This window comes from Poecilia reticulata, chromosome 13 (genome assembly GCF_904066995.2).
Source record: "Poecilia reticulata chromosome 13, P_reticulata-male-v2, whole genome shotgun sequence".
Classification (NCBI taxonomy): Eukaryota; Metazoa; Chordata; class Actinopteri; order Cyprinodontiformes; family Poeciliidae; genus Poecilia; species Poecilia reticulata.
This window is the reverse complement of record NC_088842.1, coordinates 31,470,786-31,497,075: the sequence shown is the minus strand read 5'-3', so window position 1 is coordinate 31,497,075 and position 26,290 is coordinate 31,470,786. Positions and strand designations below refer to the sequence as shown.

General features: G+C 42.2%; 1 protein-coding gene across 6 annotated transcripts; it reads right to left on the bottom strand.

Moving 5' to 3' along the window:
- Positions 1-123: 123 nt before the first annotated feature.
- On the bottom strand, positions 124-25,717 carry pld3 (phospholipase D family member 3). 6 transcript variants are annotated; one of them, XM_081614569.1, is made up of 16 exons: positions 25,476-25,717; positions 21,985-22,041; positions 21,179-21,229; positions 20,915-21,099; positions 20,131-20,311; positions 18,710-18,824; positions 17,479-17,606; positions 16,292-16,489; positions 16,079-16,218; positions 15,301-15,466; positions 15,104-15,203; positions 3,353-13,772; positions 3,084-3,257; positions 2,523-2,747; positions 1,187-1,216; positions 124-242 (listed from the first exon to the last, which is right to left on the bottom strand). In XM_081614569.1, the coding sequence occupies exons 2-12, from the start codon at positions 22,009-22,011 to the stop codon at positions 13,591-13,593; spliced, it is 1,473 nt and encodes a 490-aa protein (XP_081470695.1). In that variant the 5' UTR covers positions 22,012-22,041; positions 25,476-25,717; the 3' UTR covers positions 124-242; positions 1,187-1,216; positions 2,523-2,747; positions 3,084-3,257; positions 3,353-13,590. The 6 variants fall into 6 exon arrangements, with proteins under 6 accessions (XP_081470695.1, XP_081470696.1, XP_081470692.1 ...); XM_081614570.1 differs by having other exon boundaries at positions 2,654-2,747; XM_081614566.1 differs by having other exon boundaries at positions 1,037-2,747.
- Positions 25,718-26,290: the final 573 nt, after the last annotated feature.

Sequence of the window (26,290 nt, the reverse complement as noted above, 5' to 3'; positions counted from 1 at the left end):
TTAGTCTGTTTTTGCACAAACATAAAGTCAAACTCTGGTTGGTCCAGGTGGATTATTGAACTATCTCTGCTGCATGATGGTAATAAATGCAAATCAATAAATAAAACAAGACAAAAATCCATTGAGTAAATTTGCATTTAATATTCCTCCTGTGCAAAAATGTACTTTATACAGAATAAATAGCAGAGAGCTGCCGACAGAAGGACAGAAAAGGTTCGGTGTGGTTCTGATGCTCCTGATGCCTGGAGAGAAGGAAGAGCAGCGATCAGGTTTTCATCTGGACGGATTTAAGCTCAAAGGAAACACTGTAAAAATGACTTCATCCTTTTTGTGTTTTAACCTTCATTTAGTTATTATGTCATGTTCTCCAAACTGCAGGGCTAATGCTCATCTTACAGATTCTCTTTCTGAATGACTGAGATCAAATCTACCACGGAAAATTTGACTTTTTTAACTCTGAAATTCCCAATTTATTCTAGAAAATTTCTGAGTTTGAATAGTTGAAAATTCGCCAGAAACAAACTCAGAAATGTTGACATTAATCTCAGAAATTTTCTAGAAAAATATAGGAAATTTTAGAGTTTGTAAAGTTGCAAATGTGCTGGAAAAAAATCCCTCAAAATTACTAAAAAATTCCTGTTTTTTTAGCAAATATTTAAATTTTCAAATTCAAAATTTCCTTATTTTTTTCTATAAAATTTCTGCAATTAATATAAAAATCTTAGATTTTTCTTGCAAATTTCTGAGATTAATCACAAAATTTTAGGTTTTTTTCTCTCAATTTTTTGACATTTTTTTCAAGAAATTTTTACTTTTTCAACTCAGAAATGTCTTACTGTTTCTTAGAAAATTTATGGGCTTAATCTCAAAATGTCCGTTTTTTTATTCTGGAGGAAATTTACTCCTCTTGTTAATTTTGTTCTCGGATCTAATATGCTGTCGTACGATTCATGTCACATGAAACTGAAATGTTTCCACGTTCAGATAAATCTTTTCAGTTCACGTTACCTACAGACAAAGCAAAGAGATTAAATACCTCCACTAAACAAAAGGCTGTGTTTTCTTTTTTCCTCAGACTTTAAATTGATTAGAATCAGACGTAGTTCAGTTTTTCAGTGTGGTGGAGTTTGTTTCACCTCCAAACATCTGGCAGGTAAAAGTGAGCGAGTCAGAGTGGAGGAGCCACCGGTTGCTGTTCGCACCCTCGTCACCGCGTCTGTCCACCGGCAGGACGGAGCGGCAATTAAAGTGCGGAGAAAATAAAATGAAAAATAAACAGTAAAACACTGAAAGTAAAATAGATTTATTTTGACTTTACAGTGGACTTCCTGTGGAGGTTAGCCAATCAGATGTCAGGGTCAATTTATAGATCTGAAAATGAGTCTGAAATAACTTAATAATACAAACTATTTATTCCAGTTTTATCTTAATTTTTACAAGTCTGGTTCATTATTCGGTGATTTATTCATTCATCCATTCATTTGTTTAATGATAATAGTTTGAGATTCACTGTAAAAACCTCTGATTGTTACCTGTTGTTAACAGAAGATTTTTCATCATTTCCTGTAAAGAATCCTGTACACTTCCTGCTAAACGAAAATATAAATTAAAAATGTAATTCCTCTTATAATCCTTATTTTCCTCTTATCTAACTGGTTGCTTAAATCTTGAGAAAGCACCAAAGTTTGTGACATTGTAAGCTTGTAGAAAACATTTTCAAACTTGCCCAGGACTCCCAGAAATAACTGGCTTGTTGAGACAAGATGGCCGAATGTTGGCGTCAAAGGAGCGTTTTATCTTTGGCTCGGCGTATTTAAACCCCACTTTGCTCACCTCGGGTCAGACGTGTTTATCAGCAGAGACTGGGTGGTCAGGCGATTAGACACACCCAGAGCCAAGGGTCAACAGCTGACCCTCCAAAACGCCCACAACCAATTACAGGCAGCGACTGGGAGTTTAAACTCCGGCAGTGATGTCACGACTCTGGGGAGTTTCTTCTCCTAAATTCATAGTTTATTAATTTCTAGTTCATTATCTTAATTTTTTTGCTTACTCTCTTCAATTTTTTACCTTTATCTGTCAAACAGGTATAAGGGAAAAATAAATCTGCACCAACAGCGCCCACAAGTGTTTGAAATCTGCTACTGCACCCAGATACTGGAAATCAGGAGATATTAAAACTACTGAATAAAACTGTTTTTCTTTCATTAAGGATTATATAAGCAATAAATCACATTTAATGTGGTTTAAAATTGTCCATAAAATGGCAAAAATACACAAATATGCTTCTGATTTGTTTTAAAACTTCAAGCAACTTTCTGCTAAATATGTTGGATTTGGAAAACTGAAACTGACATAAAGAAAAATAAAAGCAGAAACACATAAACGTATAGCCTTAAAATGCACCAGTTCATTTAGAAAAATTGAGAACTTTGCTTGATGTGTTAGAAATAAATTGACCTTCATATTTATTTTTTTCAGTTTAGTTCCAACAACTTTGAAATAAGACAAAAATAACTTACAAGTAAAGTTTCAGCCAAATACAGCAGCCTGTTTTGAGTCGATAATTCTTGAACGCTGATGAAAAAGTATCTTCCCTAGCAGATTATCTTATTTATGACGAGACATTTTTGCCATGATGCAAGTGAAATACCTGCCAGCGGAAGTAGAACTGGGTTGCTAGGTGACGGGCGGGGCCTCGGGGGGTTGCTAGGCAACGGCGTGGTGGCCCTCAAACGTGAAATAATCTGCCAGAAGAACCAGAAATTGTTCATCAATATTAAATTAATTATTGACTTAAGCTCCTATATCTTTCTGAAAACTTGTACTTTAGTTTTGTCTCATTTCAAATGTTATAAGATATTTCAAGTAGAAATCAAACACACACACACATTATATATATATATATATATATATATATATATATATATATATATATACTTTATACCAAAATTACTTTGTTTTTCCTGGCAGCTGTGTTTCAGGTCCGTCTGACTATATTATTAATTTATTGACTGGGTAAATTATTTTAAGAAAATATAAACCGTTGTTGGAGTTTGATTATTGTGGTACATTTTTTATACCTCATTTCTAATCAGTAGCTGATGAATTAACCCCTCCATGTGTTTTTTCTTGGTGGAGAAGTTGGAGGAACTTGCAGCGGGTCGGTGAACACGGTGATCCCAGCGGAGGCGGGGGAACCGCGGGCTGTTAATCTGAACACAGCCGCTGAAACGGAGACATTTAATTGACAAAGCCTGTCAAAAAGCGATAAAAGTGGTTTAAAAACATCAGATTTTTATATTCCAGGTTATTTTTTATTGTGCACTCCATGCAGTTTGTAATGATTTACCTTCATTTCCCTGGAAAAGCCGTCCTGCTTTTGGAAATCTGCCGGTGTTACACCGGCAACGTTTGGAGAGTTTTGCGCACCGAAACGCAGCAGCAGCATCGGTTTTCCGCGACTTTTACTTCATTTTATCGCAGAATCGGAGAAAGCTGGTCCCCGGTGGAGCGGAGCAGTGGTGGTCCCGGGCTGTGCATCGCCATGTCCGCCTCCGTGTCGCTCCTCCTCCGGGTCCGCTGGGGTCAGACGGAGGTTCGGAGGCAGAAACATCCAGAGGGTCTGACCGACCGCAGCAGCTGCACTGGGATCAGCCGCTATTTTAGGGAGTCTGTCCTTCTCTCTCACTTCCCGCTACTTAGCAGTGGGTGTCAGGTTACATTGTGTTGCATTCAATGTTGTCGGAAGAAAGAGTTTTATGCGCTTAATGTCCGATTTGCCGTAACTATTTATTGAATTCATTGTCGCTAGCTGGGGTGGCAACAGGGGTGGAAAGACTCTCGTTTGGGGTGGCAACTTCTCGGACTGCTGATGCCTCGCCTGTCCTGAACGCAGCGTCCATAGCTTTCAGCAGAGCTCTCACCTCAGCATTCAGCCAGGGTTTCTGGTTCGGGTAGCAGGTTTCTGTCTTGGTGGTGATGACATCATCATCAGGACAATTGGAGATGAAGCCAAGAACAGAGGAGGTGTATTCCTCCAGGTCTACCTCTCCCTCATGAGTAGCTGCCTCTCAGAAGATCAGCCAATCTGTGGGATGAAAACAGTCCTGGAGCACAAAGGCTGCATGTCTGGGCCACACAGTGACCGTCTTCTTCGTTGGTCTAATCCGTCTCATCAGTGGACGATGTGCTGGCACCAGGAGGATGGAGATGTGTTTGGAGAGGCCAAGGTGAGGGTGAGGAAGAGCTCTGTACGCACCGTGAATGTTGGTGTGGACACAGTCCAGAGTGTAAGATGGATGAAAACTGGGCAGAGTGTCCGTCAGTTTCACGTGGTTAAAGTCCCCCAGCTCATCTAAAACGCCTCCGGGTGCTTCATCTGCATTGAGCTAACGGTGTCATACAGCTCCTCCGTTGCCGTTAGCACCCGGTGGAATGTAAACAATGGTGACGAACACCACAGTAAACTCCTGAGGCAGATAGGATGGCTGACAGCTGTTAACCAGTCCACAGTTCATGCACCAATCTGCATTCACTTACATACATTGTCCTGCTCCTTCTGACATGCATTGTTTTTTCTGAGTGTTGGTCGCGGTCTGCTTGGAATAACTGAATACTGTTAATCTGGAAGGCTCAACGGCTTGTTGCTGTTAAACCAGGTTAACGTTAGGCAAAGAATGGCACAGTCCATCTCTGCAGAAACTCTCAGCCTCAGATGTAACAAATCCAGTGAGCGGATATTAGCCAGAAAGAGAGTCAGGCACCAGTTGGGTAACATGCTCGCCCGTTTCCCCTTTTTCTGGTTCTGGGCACAAACTTTTCTTTTGACCGTTGGTCCTGGCTCCCTTGCTGTGCCAGTCCATTATCCTCAAGAGCCGCTGTCTCCCAAGTGTGGATTTCAGCTTTGGTGATATTTTACCAGCTGAACTGTCTCCAGTGGCCATCAGCTTAACCGAGCTGCATTCAGCCTTAAAGTTTGTTTTTTTTCAAACTTCAGCAGTTTTCTAGTTGCCCTGCTGAGGTAGTGACATCAATGTGTGACATCACGCAATTTGATGTCACAAAGAGTGATGCACAAAAAGCTGCACTCTTGAATTCTACTGTCATAACCATTGCAGAACCTACACAGCAAGAAGGAGTGTATCCAAGCAAGAGTTTGAAAAGGATTTTTACAAACAATTCATAATGAGTGAAAGCAGCAAGACATCGTTTTCAGATTCAGAGGAGGAAAAAGGACATCAAATGTTAGCGAGAGAAAGACAGAGGCTTCATGACCTCTTGGAAGAAGTTGGAAGGATGTCCTTTGACACGCACTCATTAATTAAAGCAAATGAGGATTTAAAAATCAAAGTTCTAAATCTAGAGCAAGTGGCGTTTGAAAGAAACAAGCTTGCTCAAGACAAAGAAGAAGAATTTAAAAAACTGGTGGACAAGAACATGAACCTAGAAGAGGACAAATCCATACTGGAAAAGATCAACACCGCAATAGAGAAGAAAAACATGGACTGTGATAAAGAAATTGCTGCACTGACGCAGAAATTCAGGGCTCTGGAGGAGAAAAACACCACCCTGGAGGAAGAAAACTCTGTTCTCGAGCAGGTGAATTACATCTTGGAGACCTATAACACAGTCCATGTCCAGGAAAACGCCGACCTGAGGCAGCAAAGCGAGGCTCTGGAAAGAGAAAACAGAACCCTGGAGGAGAAAAACACCGACCTGGAGGACAAAATCACTGCCCTGAAGAAGGAAAATTCTGATTATGAGCAGGTAAACTTTATCTTGGACGGGGAAAATAAAGTTTACGCCGAGGAAGTCTCAGACCTGAGGCAGGAAAGGAAGGTTCTCTGGAAGGAAAATGCCGTCTTGGAGAAAGAAAACGCCGCGCTGAAGCAGGAAAACACCGCACTGGAGGAGAAAAACACCACCCTGGAAAAGAAAAACACCAACTTGGAGGAGAAAAACACCATCCTGGAGGAGAAAAACACAAAATTGGAGCAGGAAAACGCTGCCCTGCAGCAGGAAAACAAGAAATTATTGGAACAGCATAACCAGGAGCCATCTAATGAGGAAGCCCACATAGACATCCAGTCGATTTCCGACCAGCCACAGAAGGAGCCACACCTTTTCAGATGTGTGATCGGAGGCGTCTGCAATACATTTCTGAAAATGTATCAAACAGGCACTCTGAGGTACTGGGTTGAAAGATGGTACTTCTAACTAAAGAAGTGAACCTCCAGGGCTTCATATGAAGTCCTGTCGCTCTCCCAGCCTGCTTCCGTCTTCTTCCTTGACTTGGTGAGGAGTCCTGTGGGTCTCCGGTCTGACCTCTAGGGTTCACAGCGAGTCCTGTTGGTCTTCGGGCTAACCTCCAGGGCTTCTTAGCCAGTCCTGTCGCTCTCCCGGTCTGCTTCCGTTGCTTGGTAGGGAGTCCTGTTGGTCTCCGGGCTGACCTCTAGGGTTCATAGCGAATCCTGTTGGTCTCCCGGCCTGCTTCCGTGACTTGGTAGGGAGTCCTGTGGGTCTCCGGTCTGACCTCTAGGGTTCACAGCGAGTCCTGTTGGTCTCCGGACTAATCTCCAGGGCTTCGTAGCCGGTCCTGTTGCTCTCCCGACTGGCTTCCGTCTGCTTCCGTGACTTGGTGAGGAGTCATGTGGGTCTCCGGACTGACCTCTAGGGTTCACAGCGAGTCCTGTTGGTCTCCGGGCTAACCTCCAGGGCTTCTTAGCCAGTCCTGTCGCTCTCCCGGTCTGCTTCCGTTGCTTGGTAGGGAGTCCTGTTGGTCTCCGGGCTGACCTCTAGGGTTCATAGCGAATCCTGTTGGTCTCCTGGCCTGCTTCCGTGACTTGGTGAGGAGTCATGTGGGTCTCCGGACTGACCTCTAGGGTTCACAGCGAGTCCTGTTGGTCTCCGGGCTAACCTCCAGGGCTTCTTAGCCAGTCCTGTCGCTCTCCCGGTCTGCTTCCGTTGCTTGGTAGGGAGTCCTGTTGGTCTCCGGGCTGACCTCTAGGGTTCATAGCGAATCCTGTTGGTCTCCTGGCCTGCTTCCGTGACTTGGTAGGGAGTCCTGTGGGTCTCCGGTCTGACCTCTAGGGTTCACAGCGAGTCCTGTTGGTCTCCGGGCTAACCTCCAGGGCTTCTTAGCAAATCCTGTCGCTCTCCCGGCCTGCTTCCGTGACTTGGTGGGGAGTCCTGTGGGTCTCCGGTCTGACCTCTAGGGTTCACAGCGAGTCCTGTTGGTCGCCGGGCTAACCTCCAGAGCTTTGTAGCAAGTCCTGTCGCTCTCATAGCCTGCTTTCGTCCGCTTCTGTAGCTTGGTAGGGAGTCCTGTGGGTCTCCGGTCTGACCTCTAGGGTTCACAGCGAGTCCTGTTGGTCTCCGGGCTAACCTCCAGGGCTTCTTAGCAAGTCCTGTCACTCTCCCGGCCTGCTTCCATGACTTGGTGAGGAGTCCTGTGGGTCTCCGGTCTGACCTCTAGGGTTCACAGCGAGTCCTGTTGGTCTACGGGATAATCTCCAGTGCTTCTTAGCAAGTCCTGTCACTCTCATAGCCTGCTTCCGTCCGCTTCTGTGACTTGGTAGGGAGTCCTGTGGGTCTCCGGTCTGACCTCTAGGGTTCACAGCGAGTCCTGTTGGTATCCGGGCTAACCTCCAGGGCTTCTTAGCTAGTCCTGTTGCTCTCCCGGCCTGCTTCCGTCTTCTTCCTTGACTTGGTAGGGAGTCCTGTGGGTCTCCGGTCTGACTTCTAGGGTTCACAGCGAGTCCTTTTGGTCTCCGGGCTAACCTCCAGGGGATCGTAGTAAGTCCTGTTGCTCTCCCAGCCTGCTTCCGTCTGCTTCTGTGACTTGGTAGGGAGTCCTGTGGGTCTCCGGTCTGACCTCTAGGGTTCACAGCGAGTCCTTTTGGTCTCCGGGCTAACCTCCAGGGCATCGTGGCAAGTCCTGTTGCTCTCCCAGCCTGCTTCCGTGACTTGGTAGGGAGTCCTGTGGGTCTCTGGTCTGACCTCTAGGGTTCACAGCGAGTCCTTTTGGTCTCCGGGCTAATCTCCACGGCTTCTTGGCAAGTCCTATCGCTCTCCTGGCCTGCTTCCATGACTTGGTGGGGAGTCCTGTGGGTCTCCGGTCTGACCTCTAGGGTTCACAGCGAGTCCTGTTGGTCTCCGGGCTAACCTCCAGTGCTTCTTAGCAAGTCCTATCGCTCTCCTGGCCTGCTTCCGTGGCTTGGTAGGGAGTCCTGTTGGTCTCCGGGCAAACCTCTAGGGATCATGGCGAATCCTGTTGATCTCCCGGCCTGCTTCCCTCTGCTTCCGTGACTTGGTAGGGAGTCCTGTGGGTCTCTGGTTTGACCTCTAGGGTTCACAGCGAGTCTTTTTGGTCTCCGGGCTAACTTCCAGGGCATCGTAGCAAGTCCTGTTGCTCTCCCAGCCTGCTTCCGTCTGCTTCTGTGACTTGGTAGGGAGTCCTATGGGTCTCCGGTCTGACCTCTAGGGTTCACAGCGAGTCCTTTTGGTCTCCGGGCTAATCTCCACGGCTTCTTGGCAAGTCCTATCGCTCTCCCAGCCTGCTTCTGTGACTTGGTAGGGAGTCCTGTGGGTCTCTGGTCTGACCTCTAGGGTTCACAGCGAGTCCTGTTGGTCTCCGGGCTAACCTCCAGTGCTTCTTAGCAAGTCCTATCGCTCTCCTGGCCTGCTTCCATGACTTGGTGGGGAGTCCTGTGGGTCTCCGGTCTGACCTCTAGGGTTCACAGCGAGTCCTGTTGGTCTCCGGGCTAACCTCCAGTGCTTCTTAGCAAGTCCTATCGCTCTCCTGGCCTGCTTCCGTGGCTTGGTAGGGAGTCCTGTTGGTCTCCGGGCAAACCTCTAGGGATCATGGCGAATCCTGTTGATCTCCCGGCCTGCTTCCCTCTGCTTCCGTGACTTGGTAGGGAGTCCTGTGGGTCTCTGGTTTGACCTCTAGGGTTCACAGCGAGTCTTTTTGGTCTCCGGGCTAACCTCCAGGGCATCGTAGCAAGTCCTGTTGCTCTCCCAGCCTGCTTCCGTCTGCTTCTGTGACTTGGTAGGGAGTCCTATGGGTCTCCGGTCTGACCTCTAGGGTTCACAGCGAGTCCTTTTGGTCTCCGGGCTAACCTCCAGGACATCGTAGCAATTCCTGTTGCTCTCCCAGCCTGCTTCTGTGACTTGGTAGGGAGTCCTGTGGGTCTCTGGTCTGACCTCTAGGGTTCACAGCGAGTCCTTTTGGTCTCCGGGCTAATCTCCACGGCTTCTTGGCAAGTCCTGTTGCTCTCCCGGCCTGCTTCCATCTGCTTCTGTCTCCTTCCTTGACTTAGTCGGGAGTCCTGTGGGTCTCCGGTCTGACCTCTAGGGTTCACAGCGAGTCCTTTTGGTCTCCGGGCTAATCTCCAGGGCTTCTTAGCAAGTCCTGTCGCTCTCCCGGCTTGCTTCCTTGGCTTGGTAGGAAGTCTTGTTTGTCTCCGGGTTGACCTCTAGGGTTCATAGGGAATCCTGTTGGTCTCCCCGCCTGCTTCCGTCTGCTTCCGTGACTTGGTGGGGAGTCCTGTGGGTCTCCGGTCTGACCTCTAGGGTTCACAGCGAATCCTTTTGGTCTCCGGGCTAACCTCCAGGGCATCGTAGCAAGTCCTGTTGCTCCTCCAGCCCTCTTCCGTGACTTGGTAGGGAGTCCTGTGGGTCTCTGGTCTGACCTCAAGGGTTCACAGCGAGTCCTTTTGGTCTCCGGGCTAATCTCCAGGGCTTCTTAGCATGTCCTGTCGCTCTCCCGGCCTGCTTCCATCTGCTTCTGTCTCCTTCCTTGACTTAGTAGGGAGTCCTGTGGGTCTCTGGTCTGACCTCAAGGGTTCACAGCGAGTCCTTTTGGTCTCCGGGCTAATCTCCAGGGCTTCTTAGCAAGTCCTGTCACTCTCCCGGCCTGCTTCCGTGGCTTGGTAGGGAGTCCTGTTGGTGTCCGGGCTGACCTCTAGTGTTCATAGCGAATCCTGTTGGTCTCCCGGCCTGCTTCCGTCTGCTTCCGTGACTTGGTAGGGAGTCCTGTGGGTATCCAGTCTGACCTCTAGGGTTCACAGCGAGTCTTTTTGGTCTCCGGGCTAACCTCCAGGGCTTCGTAGCAAGTCCTGTCACTCTCCCAGCCTGCTTCCGTCTGCTTCTGTCTGCTTCTGTGACTTGGTAGGAAGTTCTGTAGGTCTCTGGTCTGACCTCTAGGGTTCACAGCGAGTCCTTTTGGTCTCCGGGCTAATCTCCAGGGCTTCTTAGCAAGTCCTGTCGCTCTCCCGGCCTGCATCCGTGGCTTGGTAGGGAGTCCTGTGGGTATCCGGTCTGACCTCTAGGGTTCACAGCGAGTCCTTTTGGTCTCCGGGCTAATCTCCAGGGCTTCTTAGCAGGTCCTGTCGCTCTCCCAGCCTGCTTCCGTCTGCTTCCGTGATTTGGTAGGGAGTCCTGAGGGTCTGCGGTCTGACCTCTAGGGTTCACAGCGAGTCTTTTTGGTCTCCGGGCTAACCTCCAGCACTCCGTAGCAGGTCCTGTCGCCCTCATGGCTGGTTTCCGTCTGCTTCCGTGACTTGGTAGAGAGTCCTGTGGGTCTCCGGTCTGACCTCTAGGGTTCACAGCGAGTCCTTTTGGTCTCCGGGCTAACCTCCAGCACTCCGTAGCAGGTCCTGTCGCCCTCATGGCTGGTTTCCGTCTGCTTCCGTGACTTGGTAGAGAGTCCTGTGGGTATCCAGTCTGACCTCTAGGGTTCACAGCGAGTCTTTTTGGTCTCCGGGCTAACCTCCAGGGCTTCGTAGCAAGTCCTGTCACTCTCCCAGCCTGCTTCCGTCTGCTTCTGTCTGCTTCTGTGACTTGGTAGGAAGTTCTGTAGGTCTCTGGTCTGACCTCTAGGGTTCACAGCGAGTCCTTTTGGTCTCCGGACTCATCTCCAGGGCTTCTTAGCAAGTACCGTCGCTCTCCCGGCCTGCTTCCGTGACTTGGTAGGGAGTCCTGTTGGTCTCCAAGATGACGTCTAGGGTTCATAGCGAATCCAGTTTGTCTCCTGGCCTGCTTCTGTCTGCTTCCGTGACTTGGTAGGGAGTACTGTGGGTATCCGGTCTGACCTCTAGGGTTCACAGCGAGTCTTTTTGGTCCTCGGGCTAACCTCCAGGGCTTTGTAGTAGGTCCTGTCGCTCTCCCAGCCTGCTTCCGTCTGCTTCTGTCTCCTTCCTTGACTTGGTAGGGAGTCCTGTAGGTCTCCGGTCTGACCTCCAGGGCTTCTTAGCAAGTCCTGTTGCACTCCCGGCCTACTTCCATCTTCTTCCTTGTCTTGGTAGGGAGTCCTGTGGGTCTCCGGTCTGACCTCTAGGGTTCACAGCGGGTCCTGTTGGTCTCCAGGCTAACCTCCAGGGCTTCGTAGCAAATCCTGTTGCTCTCCCAGCCTGCTTCCGTCTTCTTCCATGACTTGGTAGGGAGTCCCGTGGGTCTCCGGTCTGACCTCTAGGGTTCACAGCGAGTCCTTTTGGTCTCCGGGCTAACCTCCAGTGCTTCGTTGAAAGTCCTGTCGCTTTCCCAGCCTGCTTCCGTGACTTGTTAGCAGTAAAAATATTTAGTTTGAAAAGTAATTTTTTTAGCTAAAAACTAAACATTTACTTGACCATTTAGGTACTTTTTTGTCTTTTGCTGAAACTCATCTTAAATATTTAGTTTCCAACTGAGAATTTAATTTGAAAAAAAAAAAAAATTGCTGGAAGCTAAATGTTCAATTTACAAACTCAACAAGTATCTCAAAGCTAAATATGTAGCTCACTAATTAAATATTTAGTTTGTTAGCTGAATATCTTGTAACTAAACTGCCATTTGTTGAATCCTGTCAAAGATTTAGCTTGAAGTTCAATATTTAAATATTTAACTAAATATTCTTTAAGCTAATTAAATATTTAGTTTGAAATTGTGACATATATAAAAGGATAAAAAAACATGGTGAAAATATGAGTTTGAAAAAAAAAATCTTGAGTCACACTAAATAATCCAAATTATTGCTGTTGATTTTTGACTAATGGTACAATTGGCACTCCATACATATTACCTACATTAGCTTTTTTTATAGTTGAAATCACACATCGCAGGTAAAAATGAAAACACAGAAAATGGTTTAAGAGCTTTTATTGAAAATGATTTATTGATCACAGGCTGCTGCTGCAGATAATTATTGATATTCCCAGATATTCCATGAGATTATACCTGGGATTATTTGCTGTTTTGATCACTTTACAACAAAGATGTCGAACAGTAATGGTGTTCAAACTAGTCCAGAAATTAAAGACTTTTTGCTGTACATGGTTAATTTTAATTTATTTAATTACTGTGAAGTTGTAAAAAGAAAAAAATGCACTCAGATCTTGAAAGTGAGTTTAAAAATCTCAGAACAGGAAAATTACAGCAGATTACGAAATAAAAACGCTAATTTCCACATTGATAGTCAAAAATGATCAGATTTTAATCCCTGAGTTGAAAAAACTTCCACTGATGGTGAAGCTTAAAATTCTAAAGAACCACATTATTAAATCAAAGTAAGAACATTTCTGTGTTATTTAAAAATATAGTGTTTTGTAACTAAAATCCATAAAAGCAACAAAAAGTTTTAAAAAGAGACACAAGAGAAAATGTTTGGCCTTAATACTTCGTCAGCGTTTCACAAACTTAAATGTGTTTTAAGTGACAGACCAACTAAAAGTAGCGCATAACTGTGAAACGGAACGAAAATAAAAGTATAATGAAAGTAAAAATCTAAAAACAGAAGCTTGTTAAATCCATCATCTGAATATGGAGAGAGGATGGACTTCCTGCACTGCAAAAACACAAAATCTTCTGTGTTTTTGGTCGTTTCTACAGCTAATATCTTAGTACACTTGAAATAAAACAAAACTAACTTTACAGCTAAATATAGGAGCCTGGTGTAAGAAAATAAGTCCTATTGATGAAAAATTACCAGTTCTAACGGTAGATTATTTCACTAACAAAACATTTTCCCATTAAACAAGACCAAAAATACTTGGTGAGATTTTGTGTTTTTGCAGTGTACTAATGTAATTTGTACCATAAATACAAAAAGTTTTGAGGTATTTTTAATTTACTACAAACTACCTTCCAAATAACTTTTCTGGAACATATTGAAGTGTATTTTCGGTCAATAATTGCTTAATATCAATAAAAAAATACTAATTGCATAGAGAAATATTAAGATGTTATTGACTTAAAATAAATTTATAAAAATTGCTGAAAAGTTACTTGTAAGTTAGTTTTGTCTTAATTGAAGTTAACTCAAAAGTACTTGGTACTTTTGTGTTTTTGCAGTGTTCAACAAATCGACTTTGTGGTGCTAAGAAAAATGCATGCCACACTTTTCAGATTTTCCTGAGTAAAAAAACTTTTTTCTTTCCCTTTCACACTTATGCACTTAAAATCCCAGTGAAGTTTGTGGAAAACCGCCACAAACTGTGGGGGGAAAAAGTAATTGAAAAATAGTTTTGTGCTTCCAGCTCACCAGAACCAGTGTTCACCCGAGTCCAAAGCCCAGGAGAACCTGAACGCTACACGAGTTCTGGTGTGAGGAGATCAGCAGACGTGTTTGAGGTTTGCACCGTGTCTGACGGGGGCGCTGTAGGCCGAGTTCCAGTCCCGCTCGAAGACGGCCTTCAGCTGGGATTGGACGGTCGGGTCCGGCGAGTCCGTCTGGTTCACGACCAGCGCCGACCCGGCTGTGTTCAGGAAGTAGTCCCCCGACCAGTTAGACGTCCCTGAGGACAAAAACACATATTTATTAATATATTTCACTCCATTTAACTTTTTTTTGTCCACTTTGAGAAGCTGAAATCTCTCTGGGAGAAATAAAATCTTTTTTTTTTCATAACAAATTCAATTTATAATTTTAAATGTGACTTATTATTCTTGAACAGGTTCAGATAGATTTATGGTCTACTCAAAACATGTTCTTCACATTTCTTTTGCCCACAGTCATCCATAGTTAATGAGATTTTAGCTGTTTTAGGGCGTCCTGTCACTTTAAATCCAAGTACGCTGCTGTTGGCCAAACCACCGAAACTCAACGTTTACACTCATGGAAAGTGCCTGCAATTATACAATCTTTGTACATCTTTGAAAAGCAGAAGTTGAGCCTCCTGCACAACCAATAAGAATACAAAAAGTGGTTTTTAAATGGTAAGTCAACAAGAAAACACTTGTCTTTTCCAGCAGCCATTGTACAGTAAAGGAAAACCAGCTGTGCCGAAGCTAAGCTTGGGTTGCTAGGTAACGTGCTGAGGTTCCACTGGGGTTGCTAAGCAACAGGCAGTACCCGTTTGTAACATTAGCATAACTACGACTTTATTCTGGAAATCAGAGTTGGGTAGTTAGATTTACTCTGTTACATTTACTTGAGTAACTTTTTGGGAAAAATTTACTTTTAGGAGTATTTTTACTGTGCTGTACTTTGAGTAATTTTATAATGAAGTATCTCTACTCTTACTTGTATAAAATTTCTGGATTTTCTACCCACAAAACATGTTTTAACCCAAAACTTCACCAGACACAGACACACACCTGCAGTTTTTACTAAAGTTTCCTAAGTTTTTTTAATTGAAAGAAACCGATTTGTAAAATTTTAATTTTGCCTGATTTTGTTATTTTTTGCTACGTATATGAATTTTTGTCTTCAAAATACCAACTTTATATTTTGGTCCTTCTGATGATGTAACTATTAAATATTAAATGATTGATCATTTGATCAGTTACTCAGTACTTTTTACCAAATACTTTTTTACTCTTAGTTGAGTAAAACTATGTTGAAGTTGTGTTACTCTGACTTGAATGCAGTTTTTGGTTTCTCTGCTCCTCTGATGGTAACATTATGATTTTATTCTCATAACTAAATAATAACAGTAGCCTGGCGCTAAAACTACGTCATAGAGTTGATCTTCAAAGTCCAAATACAACAAAGCTGTAAATCAAGATGGCCGCCCTGATGACATCACTCTGAACTACGGAAACCCAGGGAGCGAATTGATTTATTTTTCAATCATTAAATCATCAGAACCAAAGATCAAGTTAATGGATTTACTGCAGGTCTTACCAATATAGGCCACTTTGTCGGTCACCATGTACTTGTTGTGGTTCACTCTTGCGTAGGGAATCGCTTTCTGTCTCGGGTCGGCGGGAACCGTAAACAGCCTCTGAAAAACCGACACCGAACACCCCGGATTCGTTACCGTAGCAACCGGCCCGCCCGGCGTACCGCGGCTGCGTTTTTCAGGAGGAGGCGCCACTCACCACCTGGACGTCCAGCTTGTTTCTGTAGTCGTGAACCGAAGCCAGAGACTTCAGGAAGGGCAGCATGACGGGCGGAGAGTGAGGCCAGCAGCTGATCAGCAGGCGAACTTTGACCTTCCTCTCGTACGCCGACCGCCTCAGCTGCGTGTCGATGTCGGCCCAGTACCTGCACACAGCGCAAAATATCAAACCTAGCATAGCAGTTAACAGAGGAGAGGGAATGATTTCACAATAACCAACTGTGATGAGTTTTGAAAACTAGCCTGCATTTATTCATAATTTAAAAATTATGACAACATATTAGAGCCAAGCTAACAAAAAACTTTAATTACCAGAATAAACAGATAATATTACAGAATAAAGTCCTAAAATGAAGAGAATAATGTCATCATATTTCCAGAATGAAGTTGTAATATTAACAGGATAAAGTTGAACTGCGGTAAAATGAGGAATATTGAGCATATTATTTTGTTATACTGTAGTATCGGTTTTATAAATAATTAAATACTAAATCTGTTCACATCATCAGATTTCTATCAGCATCAGTCTGTTTGCTGCTGATAATCTGACTAAATTCTGGCTGATTTAGCTTTTGAATTTGACCAATTGGCTTGAAAACTGAAGACATGGTGGATCAAAAGTTATCAAAATGAAATATTCTGACTTTTATTTACATTATTTCTTTTTTTTTCAGTATCTTCTTATTTTTCCTTTCTTCTAGGCTACAGTAATCCACATGATGCTACAGCTATCATTGCTAAAATCCACTCAGCTTCACCTTTTCGGGTGCGTATACTCCGTAGTGGGCAGGTAGTTCATGACAGCGATGTAGATGAACTCCTCTGCGTCGTCAATCACGCTGAGAAGCGACTGAAGATCCGGAGTCCTGCCGGCGGCGCAGAAGGACTGAGGAGAGCTCTGAACGGGACAGGAGAGTTAACAAAACAGGAAGTAGGAGTCTGGTGTTACTGGAATAAAAGCTGATCCTTACAGAGAGGTAAACGCTGGACGGCGTGCTGTTCAGCGGCAGCTGGAGCGGCGTGTCTTTGTTGTACAGGGTGGAGAAGCTGGACGGCCACGGCGACGGGATGGACTCGCTCCCTCCAACCAACCAATAAGCTTCAAAGATCTTCTCCAGGTCTGAGGCCAGGCAGCTGCAGTTGTAGACGACGGCTCCCAGCTCCTTCACCTGGACAACCGGGGAGCCAAATGACAATCTGAGGCTGTGTTCGCACCAGTCCTGTTTAATCCACTTTAATACAACTCCACTCCGTTTGTCCAGGAAGTCCGGTTCGGTTGTGGAGGTCTGAATCGAACCAAAAAAGCGAAGTCTGGTTCACCTACGAACCCCGGTCTCGGTTCATTTGAAGTGAACTCTGGTTTGGTTTGAATGCATGTGTGAACGCCAAGTGGACCAGAGACCGCCCCAAAAGAAGGAAGTGAGCTGTAGCATTCTGGGTAAATACATACGTTTTGTTGACAACCAGAAACCAGAGATGTGAAATGTTGCATATTTTGTTATCAATCCAATACCAAGTAAACACAGGGCCAGTATCGCCAATATCAATATCAATATCGATATCGATACTTCTTAAGTATCATCAAACTTCAGACCTTTACATGTCAGCATAATAAACATGCCGGTATGTTTTTCTAAAACGAATTTTAGTTTTAGAAAAACTAAAATTTGTTTTGTTTTTCTAAACAAATTCATTTAGAAAAACTAAACAAATTTAAGTGCATTATTTTCAAAATAAAATATCATTTGAGAGCAAATCAAAGCAAAAATATTTTAACAGAACACTTAAACTACAATACAACAATAAAATAAAATTTCAAAAAACTTAAGTATAAATCTTACGATGCTAATATTGATCTGATATTGATACGGACTTGGTATCAATATTATTGATATGTTGTATCGATCCACCCACCTCTACTCTACTACTTGCTGCATTCTTGTTGGTTGTGCAGAAGGCTCTACTAATGCTTTTTACAAAGATGTACGGTTCTATAACTGCACATCAGATTGCAGCCATTTTCCCTCTAAAACAGCTTAAGATCGGCAGAACTGAGCTGAAATCTCATCGTCCAAGAATGATTTAGTGGAAAACGTAATCAACATGTTTTGACTAGGCCACAGGCCTATCCTGAGCGCTTCAAGCAGTCCAGCTGTACCTGCGTCAGGGACCTCCAGTCCATGTTGGCGCTGCCGATGTAAATGTGCGTCTTGTCCACGACCCAGAACTTGGTGTGAAGAACCCCGGTGGTGAGCGCCCTCATGTTGACCGTCCTGACGTCGGCTCCTGAAACACACCTGGGCTTTAGCAGGCGCTCTTTGTTGATGTTCAGATTATAGACAATTATTCATAAGATACACAAACAGATGTGAAGTTCAGAGGAGCCTCGGTAATGAACTGATTTTCTGTGAAGAGAAACTGGAAAGTGATTGCAAAATGTTTTCCCATTTTGGATTTTTTTTGTTGAAAATTTAGAAATATTCAAAATAAAATGGAGCTTGAGAATCTGAAACACATGGGAGAAATGGTAGCGCCATTTGTTTGGCTTGGTACTGATTGGCTGAGCGCACAAGAGAGGAAACGAGGAAAAATGTAGCGCTTAGCGCCAAGATGGCTTCCACTGAGTGTATTAATGCGTATCAAGGTATATTTAATGTTTTTTTTTGGCTCTAGTGGCCTTTATTTGATAGATAATTGACAGGAAGGTGGGTCATGGGAGAGGGGGGAAGACATGCAGCGGAGGTCGCCAAGGCCGGGAATCAAACCTGTGACTGCCGCGTTGAGGACTAAGGGCTCCATATGTGGGTTGAGCTTAACCACTGCACCACCACAGCACACCCCGTATATTTAATGTTTTAACTATTAAAATAAGCAGCTTTTAATAATTTTTTAGAGGGAATTTTAAATATTCACAAATTTTAGGAATTTCTGGATACAGAGAGTTCACTTCTGAATAAATATAAGATTTATAAATGTAAAAACGTATAAAGGCATGTTTTTATAAATCACTAAATGGCTTGGATGCATTAATTAATGGTTGGACTTGATCAAAATTTTTATTAAGTTAGTTGCAGATTCTGTAATTAATTAATCACAATTTAATCAAACTATATATCAACAAACTTTAGGTTAATTCGAGCATCTTTATGAGTTTTTCTACAGACTTTTCTGGAATTCCTCTGAGATAGTTTTTAGAAAAACATTCAGAAAAGATTTTGCTGCTTTGATTTTGCTGATGCTTTATGTATAACAAAGTGACAGCATAATTAGCTTGTGCACTTTTTTCTAGAATTCAATCTCTTAAAGGGGAAGCGCCAAAAACGTTGCACTTCTATTAAAACATTAACTACGAGGGTTTTGCAGCTGCGGATGTGAAGGTAATGAATCACCTGAGTCGTTGAGCAGTTTGAGGTCAGCTTGTGGTTTTCCCTCCTGCGAATCCACTGCAATCCGAACGGGAAGCTTCCCGGAGAGTTCAGCCAGCCTCTTCAAAACCTCCTCCCCCTGCGCAAACAGAAACCGTTATTACACACTACACTGCAAAAACATGACATCTTACCAAGTGTTTTTGGTTTCATTTCCAGTGTATCTTAGTTCACTTGAAATAAGACAAAACCAACTTAAAAATAACTTCAACGAGAAATAGGAGCTTATTTTAAGTCAATATTTCCTTAATATTGATGAAACCGTTCTAGTTTTATTTGTAGAATATTCCACTGAGATGTTACCTAGCAACCCCAGCCAAGCTCAGCCCCGTTACCTAGCAACCAAGTTCTAGTTCCACTGGCAGATTATTTCACTTATAATATGGAAAAAATGTTTTGATAAGTGAAATATACCTACCTACCTACCTACCTACCTACCAACCAACCAACCAACCAACCAACCAACCAACCAACCAACCAACCATCTTCTTTACACCCTTGTCCCTCAGTGGGGTCGGGAGGGTTGCTGGTTCCTCTCCAGCTAACGTACCAGGCGAGAGGCGGGGTCACCTGGACAGGTCGCCAGTCTGTCGCAGGGCAACACAGAGACACACAACCATGCACACACACACTCACACCTAGGGGCAATTTAGACAGACCAATTAACCTGACAGTCATGTTTTTGGACTGTGGGAGGAAACCGGAGAACCCGGAGAAAACCCATTAAAGAATTATTAACTTAAGACAAACTCTGATATCATGGAAAGAAACATCAACATTTTTAATGTTTTTTAGTCACTATTTAATAAATATTACATAAATTTAGCATAAGTTCTAACCTCATACCGTCTCATTTTAGATGGTCATAAATTCTGTGGGAGAACATTTCATTATCAGATAATATCTTTTTTCAGCACAATATTCTCTTTTTATTATAAGAAAATATTACATTTTTTCATTTTTCCCCACAGTTCTCATGGTTTTTTGCAGCTGAACGTTTTTCCAGGAGGAAGCTAATGCTAAAGTGCTTAGTTAGCTATGCTAACACTAAAGCGCTACACCAGGAGGAGCTTGAGGAGCAAAGCAGCTTGGTAGCCAATCAGAGAATGAGCATCAAAAATAAGATTTAAATAAATCATTTTAACTTCTATTTTACTTTTAAAAACTATGTAATAGCAAAATAAAAAATTATGATGAAAATTTTAAGATAAAAAATATATCAGATTTAATTCTCCTTATTTTTCCATCCAACTTTGTGAGGTGCCACAGCGCCCCCTGGCGGCCTCCACTTTGAGAAACACTGCACTATTTATACTAGAATCAATATAAAGCACTGTGTGGTATTTTGTGTTTTACAGTGCAGAGGACCTTGGGGTGGCTCTGACCTGAGAGGCTGAGGGTTCGTGGGTGCTGGTGTCCTCGTTAGTGAGCGTCCAATAGAAGGAGGCGATGTCGACGCTGCTGCGCGCCTCGCTCATCAGGCGGACCCACGCCTGGAAGATGGAGGGGCTGCTGGTGCTGGAGTTGAACTCCATCCCCTCAGGGATGCTCTCCACCAGGACGATCCTGACGGGGAGAAGAACAGGAAAATGACAAACCATCACAGTCTCCAGGTAGAGCAGCTTCGGTTTGGAAACTTTACATTTTTATAGGAAATTTAATCAGAGAATATTCAAGTTTTTTTGTATTGGAAATATGTAAAATTTATCTCAAAATGTTTGAGTTTCTTTGGTGGAAATTTACAAATTTTTCTTCCCTTTTATCTTTAATATTATGTAGAAAAGTTATAAATGAAGCTTTTTTTTTTAAAGTGTTCATACTTACTAACTTTTTCCTGTTTTGTCAAGTTAAAACCTGAAACTTCATTGTGTTTTATTTGTATTTTAAATGACAGGAATGTTGGCCTGATTCAATGTTCTAACTGAAATGTTAGCTATGCTAACACTAAAGCGCTACACCAGGAGGAAGCTAATGCTAAAGTGCTTAGTTAATTCCACCAACATAGCTTAGCTTTCTTTTCCACTGCCTACATTTCCCAGAATGCCATGAGGTTCTAGATCAGCGTTCGTTAAATATCCTATATATTGAATATTAAATATTCTTTCAGATGCATTATCTATTGATACTCACATCAATAGATATACCGCTAATGTTAGCGTCTTTGCTTACTTGCAGGGGTCGGAGCAGGACTCCACCGTCTCCTGAAGGCGGCTGCTGATGGAGGCCGGATGCTGGAACGTTGAACCTGCCGACGTCACTGACCCCGCCGCCCTCGGGGTCAGGATGCTGTAGAGCGCCATGGCAGCCAGAAGCACACAGACCACGGCGGCCAGAGCGATCTGCCACCTGGCGAACTGACGGACAAACGGCTACAGTTATTTATTTATTCTGTCCTGAATCAGAGGAACAGACTGAATCCCAGGAGAAACTCACCAGCTGCGCTCTGCGGGAGAATTCCTGCCTCCGTCTCTCCGGATCCACCATCTGCACACATTCACTCAATTATCACTCAGCTCTGTTGAGACCAGTCTGGGTTAGCTGACACTTTAGCTTTCTGAGAAGTGAAACCAGTTATGTGACTGAAACCCGAATAACACCTTCCGGGCGTTTTACATTTTCATAATTTATCAAATCAATAACTTCCTGTTTTTGCAGAACGACCTCATGACTCTCAATGAAACCTGAAATACACTTAAAAAACAAGAACTAAGGGGTTTAAAATGCTCTAACACACAGAATTATTAGCATATTAAAACATTTTAAATAATTTACCGACACAGATCAAGACTTTAGTCAATAACAGCTCATTAGTATTCATTGTAGATCAAAAATACGTTCTAAAAAGTATAAGGTAGTTAATATACTATACTAATATAAATCCAGAAACAGAATTACAATCATGTCCAATAAATTAAATATAAGTCCTGGTGTTTGTCAGATTAAAAGTACCATTAGAAAATAACAACCGTTAATCAAGTATTAAAAATAATTAATTTAATCAAGGCTACATTTGTTTTTAAAGATATATTTTTTTAATGGCCTAAAGCAATATTACAATTTTTTTAAATGTCATGTTTTTATTAGCTTAAAGTGAAAAATCATCATGATTACCTGAAATAAAGGCTGTCTAAATTAGTATGTTTTAATAAGTGATAAAGTTTATAAAATAATTTGTTTTTCCAGTAATTTTCTAATTTATTGAATGTGTGTCTCTTGTAAAGCATGAAGAACATGGTTACCTGGTTATAGGTGATGTCCGACTTCATGTTCACGTTTCTGTCCGATTATCCCCAAGACTCAGAGAAAACAGGAAGAAAATAGAGAATATTTCTCTTTTTTCAAACAACAAAAAAATCTGAATAAAAAATCCAGAGAGTGAACAAAACAGAAGCAGTTCCATTATTTCCAAACACGACAATCAATAAAGACACACGGCTTTGCTTGTTTTTAGATTTCCAGGCACATAGTGTCATTTTTTTTAGCACAATCAAGTAACCATGATTTAACGCCTTGAAATTGGGGCTCTGTCTCTTTAAGAAGCTCCTGCTCTTTCTCCACCTTCATGACGTCATCACTACAGCGCTCCTGTATGAACGCTGCAGAATGTACATTTTGTAAAACAAACATGTTTTTAAAAACTGTCACTGTGTTGTGACAGTATAATCTGTGGAAAAATGTAACTCCTCTGTCGTCTCTCAGTTCTGACTAGAAACAACCAATCAGAGCAGGGAGGAGGGTCTTAGCGCTGTCAATCACCTTCTATGCTACAACTAGCATAGCTTGTTGTGGATGCCAAAGCTAGCTAGCGTCGCCACAGATGGCAGCAGATAAACTGCTTTCCTGTAAGTTGTTTCTTCACCAATAGCACATTTAGCAGCGAGTACATGAGGATGATTGACAGCGTTAAGACCCTCCTCCTGCTGCTTCTGAACTGCTGCTGGCTAGTCTGAAGGATTTCTCAAATCTGCATGAAAGAAAGATGATGGAATAAGATTATAATATTATGTGCAGCTTAAAAGAAGTCAATCTGACATAACGCTGCCATCCAGGAACCGGGGAAGTGAAGATGCTGACGGCAGGAATGTGCCACAGTAAAACCCCTGAGACTGCAGTCACCAGAGTTTCTGCCACAAGAGAAACACGTGAGGCAGCTGGAACAGGAAGGCTGCAGTTCGATCAAACTGTTCTTCAAAAACCAAACGTGCCGTGATCCTCGGGTTGTTCAAAAACAAACATATTATGATCCAGCTACTGCTTCTGCTAAAATCTAATATTCTACTTCTACTCCATGAACATGTTGGTAAAACAGTTAACCCTGTTCTCACTTTCCCTGCCATCTCCTTCAATGAATTTAACTGAACGACTGATGGGATGGAAATGTTTCGTTTCCCCCTCACCCTCAAAACTTTTTACCAAGTAATTTTAGTCTAACATCTTATAACACTTGAAATGAGACAAAACTAACTTACAAGTAACTTTTCAGTGAGAAATAAAAGCTTGTTTAAAGTAAACGATTCTTTAATATTTATGAAAAAGTGCCATTTTTTTCCCCCATAAGTGAAATAATCTGCCGGTGGAATTAGAATTTGGTTGCTAGGAGACGGGCCGGGGTTGCTAGGTAACGGCAGTTACAGTTGGTTATGAAATCAGTGGAATAATCTACCAGTGGAAATAATGCTTTTTAAAAATTTTTTTAATCAATGCTAATGTAACTGGGTCTATATTAATAGTTTTATATTTCCACAAAATGTGTTATTTTATGTATTTGTCTGCTTCTACTTGACTGTTGCCGTGTTCCTCTGTGTCTACTATAAGAGGTTTGGTCCTCCAACTCCGCCTTATTTTCTTCTTCTTTGGTTCAGGGTCCTCCATTTCCTCTCCCCTTTTGTTATTCGTTCCACTGGGGAGAGGCAAGTTTTATAATCTATTGTAATCCTTTCATTTATATTGTTCAAATGTTTATTTTTCCTTCTGTATTAATGATAAGTGTTTGGATATTTTCATTTGAGTTGCTATTACACCTTTATATCATTTGATGCATGCTAACTATTATTTTGTATAGATCGGGTTGGAGAACTGGAGCACATGCTAGGTGCTAATGCTAATATCTCCCGATTGACAGATTAAATAAACGGAGACCCTCCAAACCCAGACTTGATGTCTTGTGGTTTGTCTGATCACTACACAACACACACAACGCAGAAATCCACCGGTCACACTAAGAAATTATTTACTTTAAACAAGCTCATATTTCTTGCTGAAAGGTTATTTGTAAGTTAGTTTTGTGTCATTTTACTGCTAAACCCAAATTACTTGGTAAGACTTTGTGTTTTTGCAGTGTGTAACTTTACCTTGTTACCGGTGACCTTTAATCTTAAGTCTTCCCCGTCTAAAACCAAATTTCGGTGCCTGTTGGGTATAATTTAATCATTGTCCACTTTTAAAGTTCGTCTTAAAACCCATTTATTTTACTTGGCTTTCAACACCAGCGGGATCTAGTTTTAAATTGTATGTTTTCGTTTTTAAACTGTAAGAGTTTTTTTTTTTAGTTCTTTCTATTATTATTTTTTAAATTATCGTTATGTTGTGTTTTACTGTACAGCACTTTGTATCAGCTGTGGTTGTTTTAAAGTGCTTTATAAATAAAGTTGGATTGGATTGACAGTTATTTGCTAATTAATTCAATTTAAAAAGTACTTAATTAATTCCAAAGTCATAACTCATCTGATGATCTTCAAAGAGTTGCAGTGGATAGTGAGGCTGAAGGAAGTAGGAATTTCCAGTAGCAGCCAATGAATCTGAAGAATGTTTGCAGCATCAGTGTCTCATGACTGTCATCACATGCTAACAGCTCAATTTACAAGCATAAGAAATGATATTTTACAGTAATAAGTCCGGAATGACATCATCAATTGTTGACAAGCACTGCTAACCCACAGTGATTGCTTTATAATCATTATCTGGTTAGAAATCAGAAAGACGTTGAAGTCGGGGATTGGATCGTTAAACAATATAATCGATGGAGGAAATATAGTTTGACTTTCCTCCAATTGTCTCTGCATCCAGGAATCTTCCTTTATGAGTTTGGGGTCAAAGTTCAGGTATTAAATTAGCTACGTAGCATAATAGCTGCCGGAAAGTAGCAAACATCCCTCCAGCTGACCAAACCAACAGGTAATAACTGAATAATGCGGAACATTTATGCCAACATTTTTTTTTCCATTTCAGTGTTAAAAACAAAACAAAACATAAAATTGAAGTCTTCATCATAAAGCCGAAGGCAGCACCAGTTCAGAGGAAGTTCCCAACACATTGTTTATGAACTGGAACTAGGAAATCCCAACTTCCGAGTCCTAAACGCACCATCAAACCATTAAAAACAAATAAACAAATCTGCCCCATTTGTAGGTAAAATAATTCTGATGTTGTTTACATTGAACTGAGGAACGAAAATAAAAAACAGAGGAACTATGACTCGAGTTTTTCTGACTCATTTTGTGATAAATTGTTGCGAATTGACCAAAACACGAATTTGGCAGTAAGTTAGTTCACTTCAGCTCCGCAGAAATAATCTAGTTCACCGTATAAATATTAAATAACTGATCTAAAGTGAGGAAAAACAACTTACTCTGTTGACGTGAGATGAGAGGAACAAAAGTCGCTGACACAGCAAAACCATAAACAAAAAACTAACTTTCAGTCAAAAATAATAGAAAAACTCCCAACTCACCTGTTAACATGCGTTAAAAATCCTTCGATAACTGCATCTAGGTCTTCTCTTTAAACACAATAACGGTTAAATGCGTGTTTAACTGACAACACATTGAAAAGACAGATGTTAAGCGCTGTATCTGTCACAGATGACTGCTAGCTTCATACAGAACCAACGACAGCGAGCTGGGCAGCTGGTCATGTGATCCGGCGAGGCAGCCAATCAGAACTGACACTGTACCGTGACGCAATCCACGAATTCCAGAATTGGCAATATTACGTTTCACCACAAGAGGCCGCTGTTTTACACTACTAGATCTTGGCTGCACTTTGGAATAGGGCTGGAAATACGTTTATATTTACATGAAATGAAACCAAATTAAGTAAAATATGTGTATATTCTGAACATAATAGTCCTTAATTTCTTTTTTTCATAGGGGAGGGGATTTTTAAAAACATTTTCCAGCAGTGGAAAACATATTTACTTTGTGATAATCAAGAAATTAACATGTTTGACTTTGGATATTCCACAATGACTAATAACCGGCTAAAAATAATAGAACCACACAAGAGAACCACATTTTGGCATGTTTTAAATGTGCATATGATAACAAATGCCAATTTTACCAATTTTCTATGGAATAATTGCAATCGATTTCCACAACAGAATGACACTAAAAGGGAAAGCAACATTTTTGGAGCATATGTTTTAGTCATTAGGTTCCATCTTTTTTGGCAAAAGATTGATCTTTTTCTTTACTTTAATGGCAAACAATGCAAAATAAATTGTGTTTCTCTAAAAATGCCAAAATATCAAAATATTTCGCACATTTT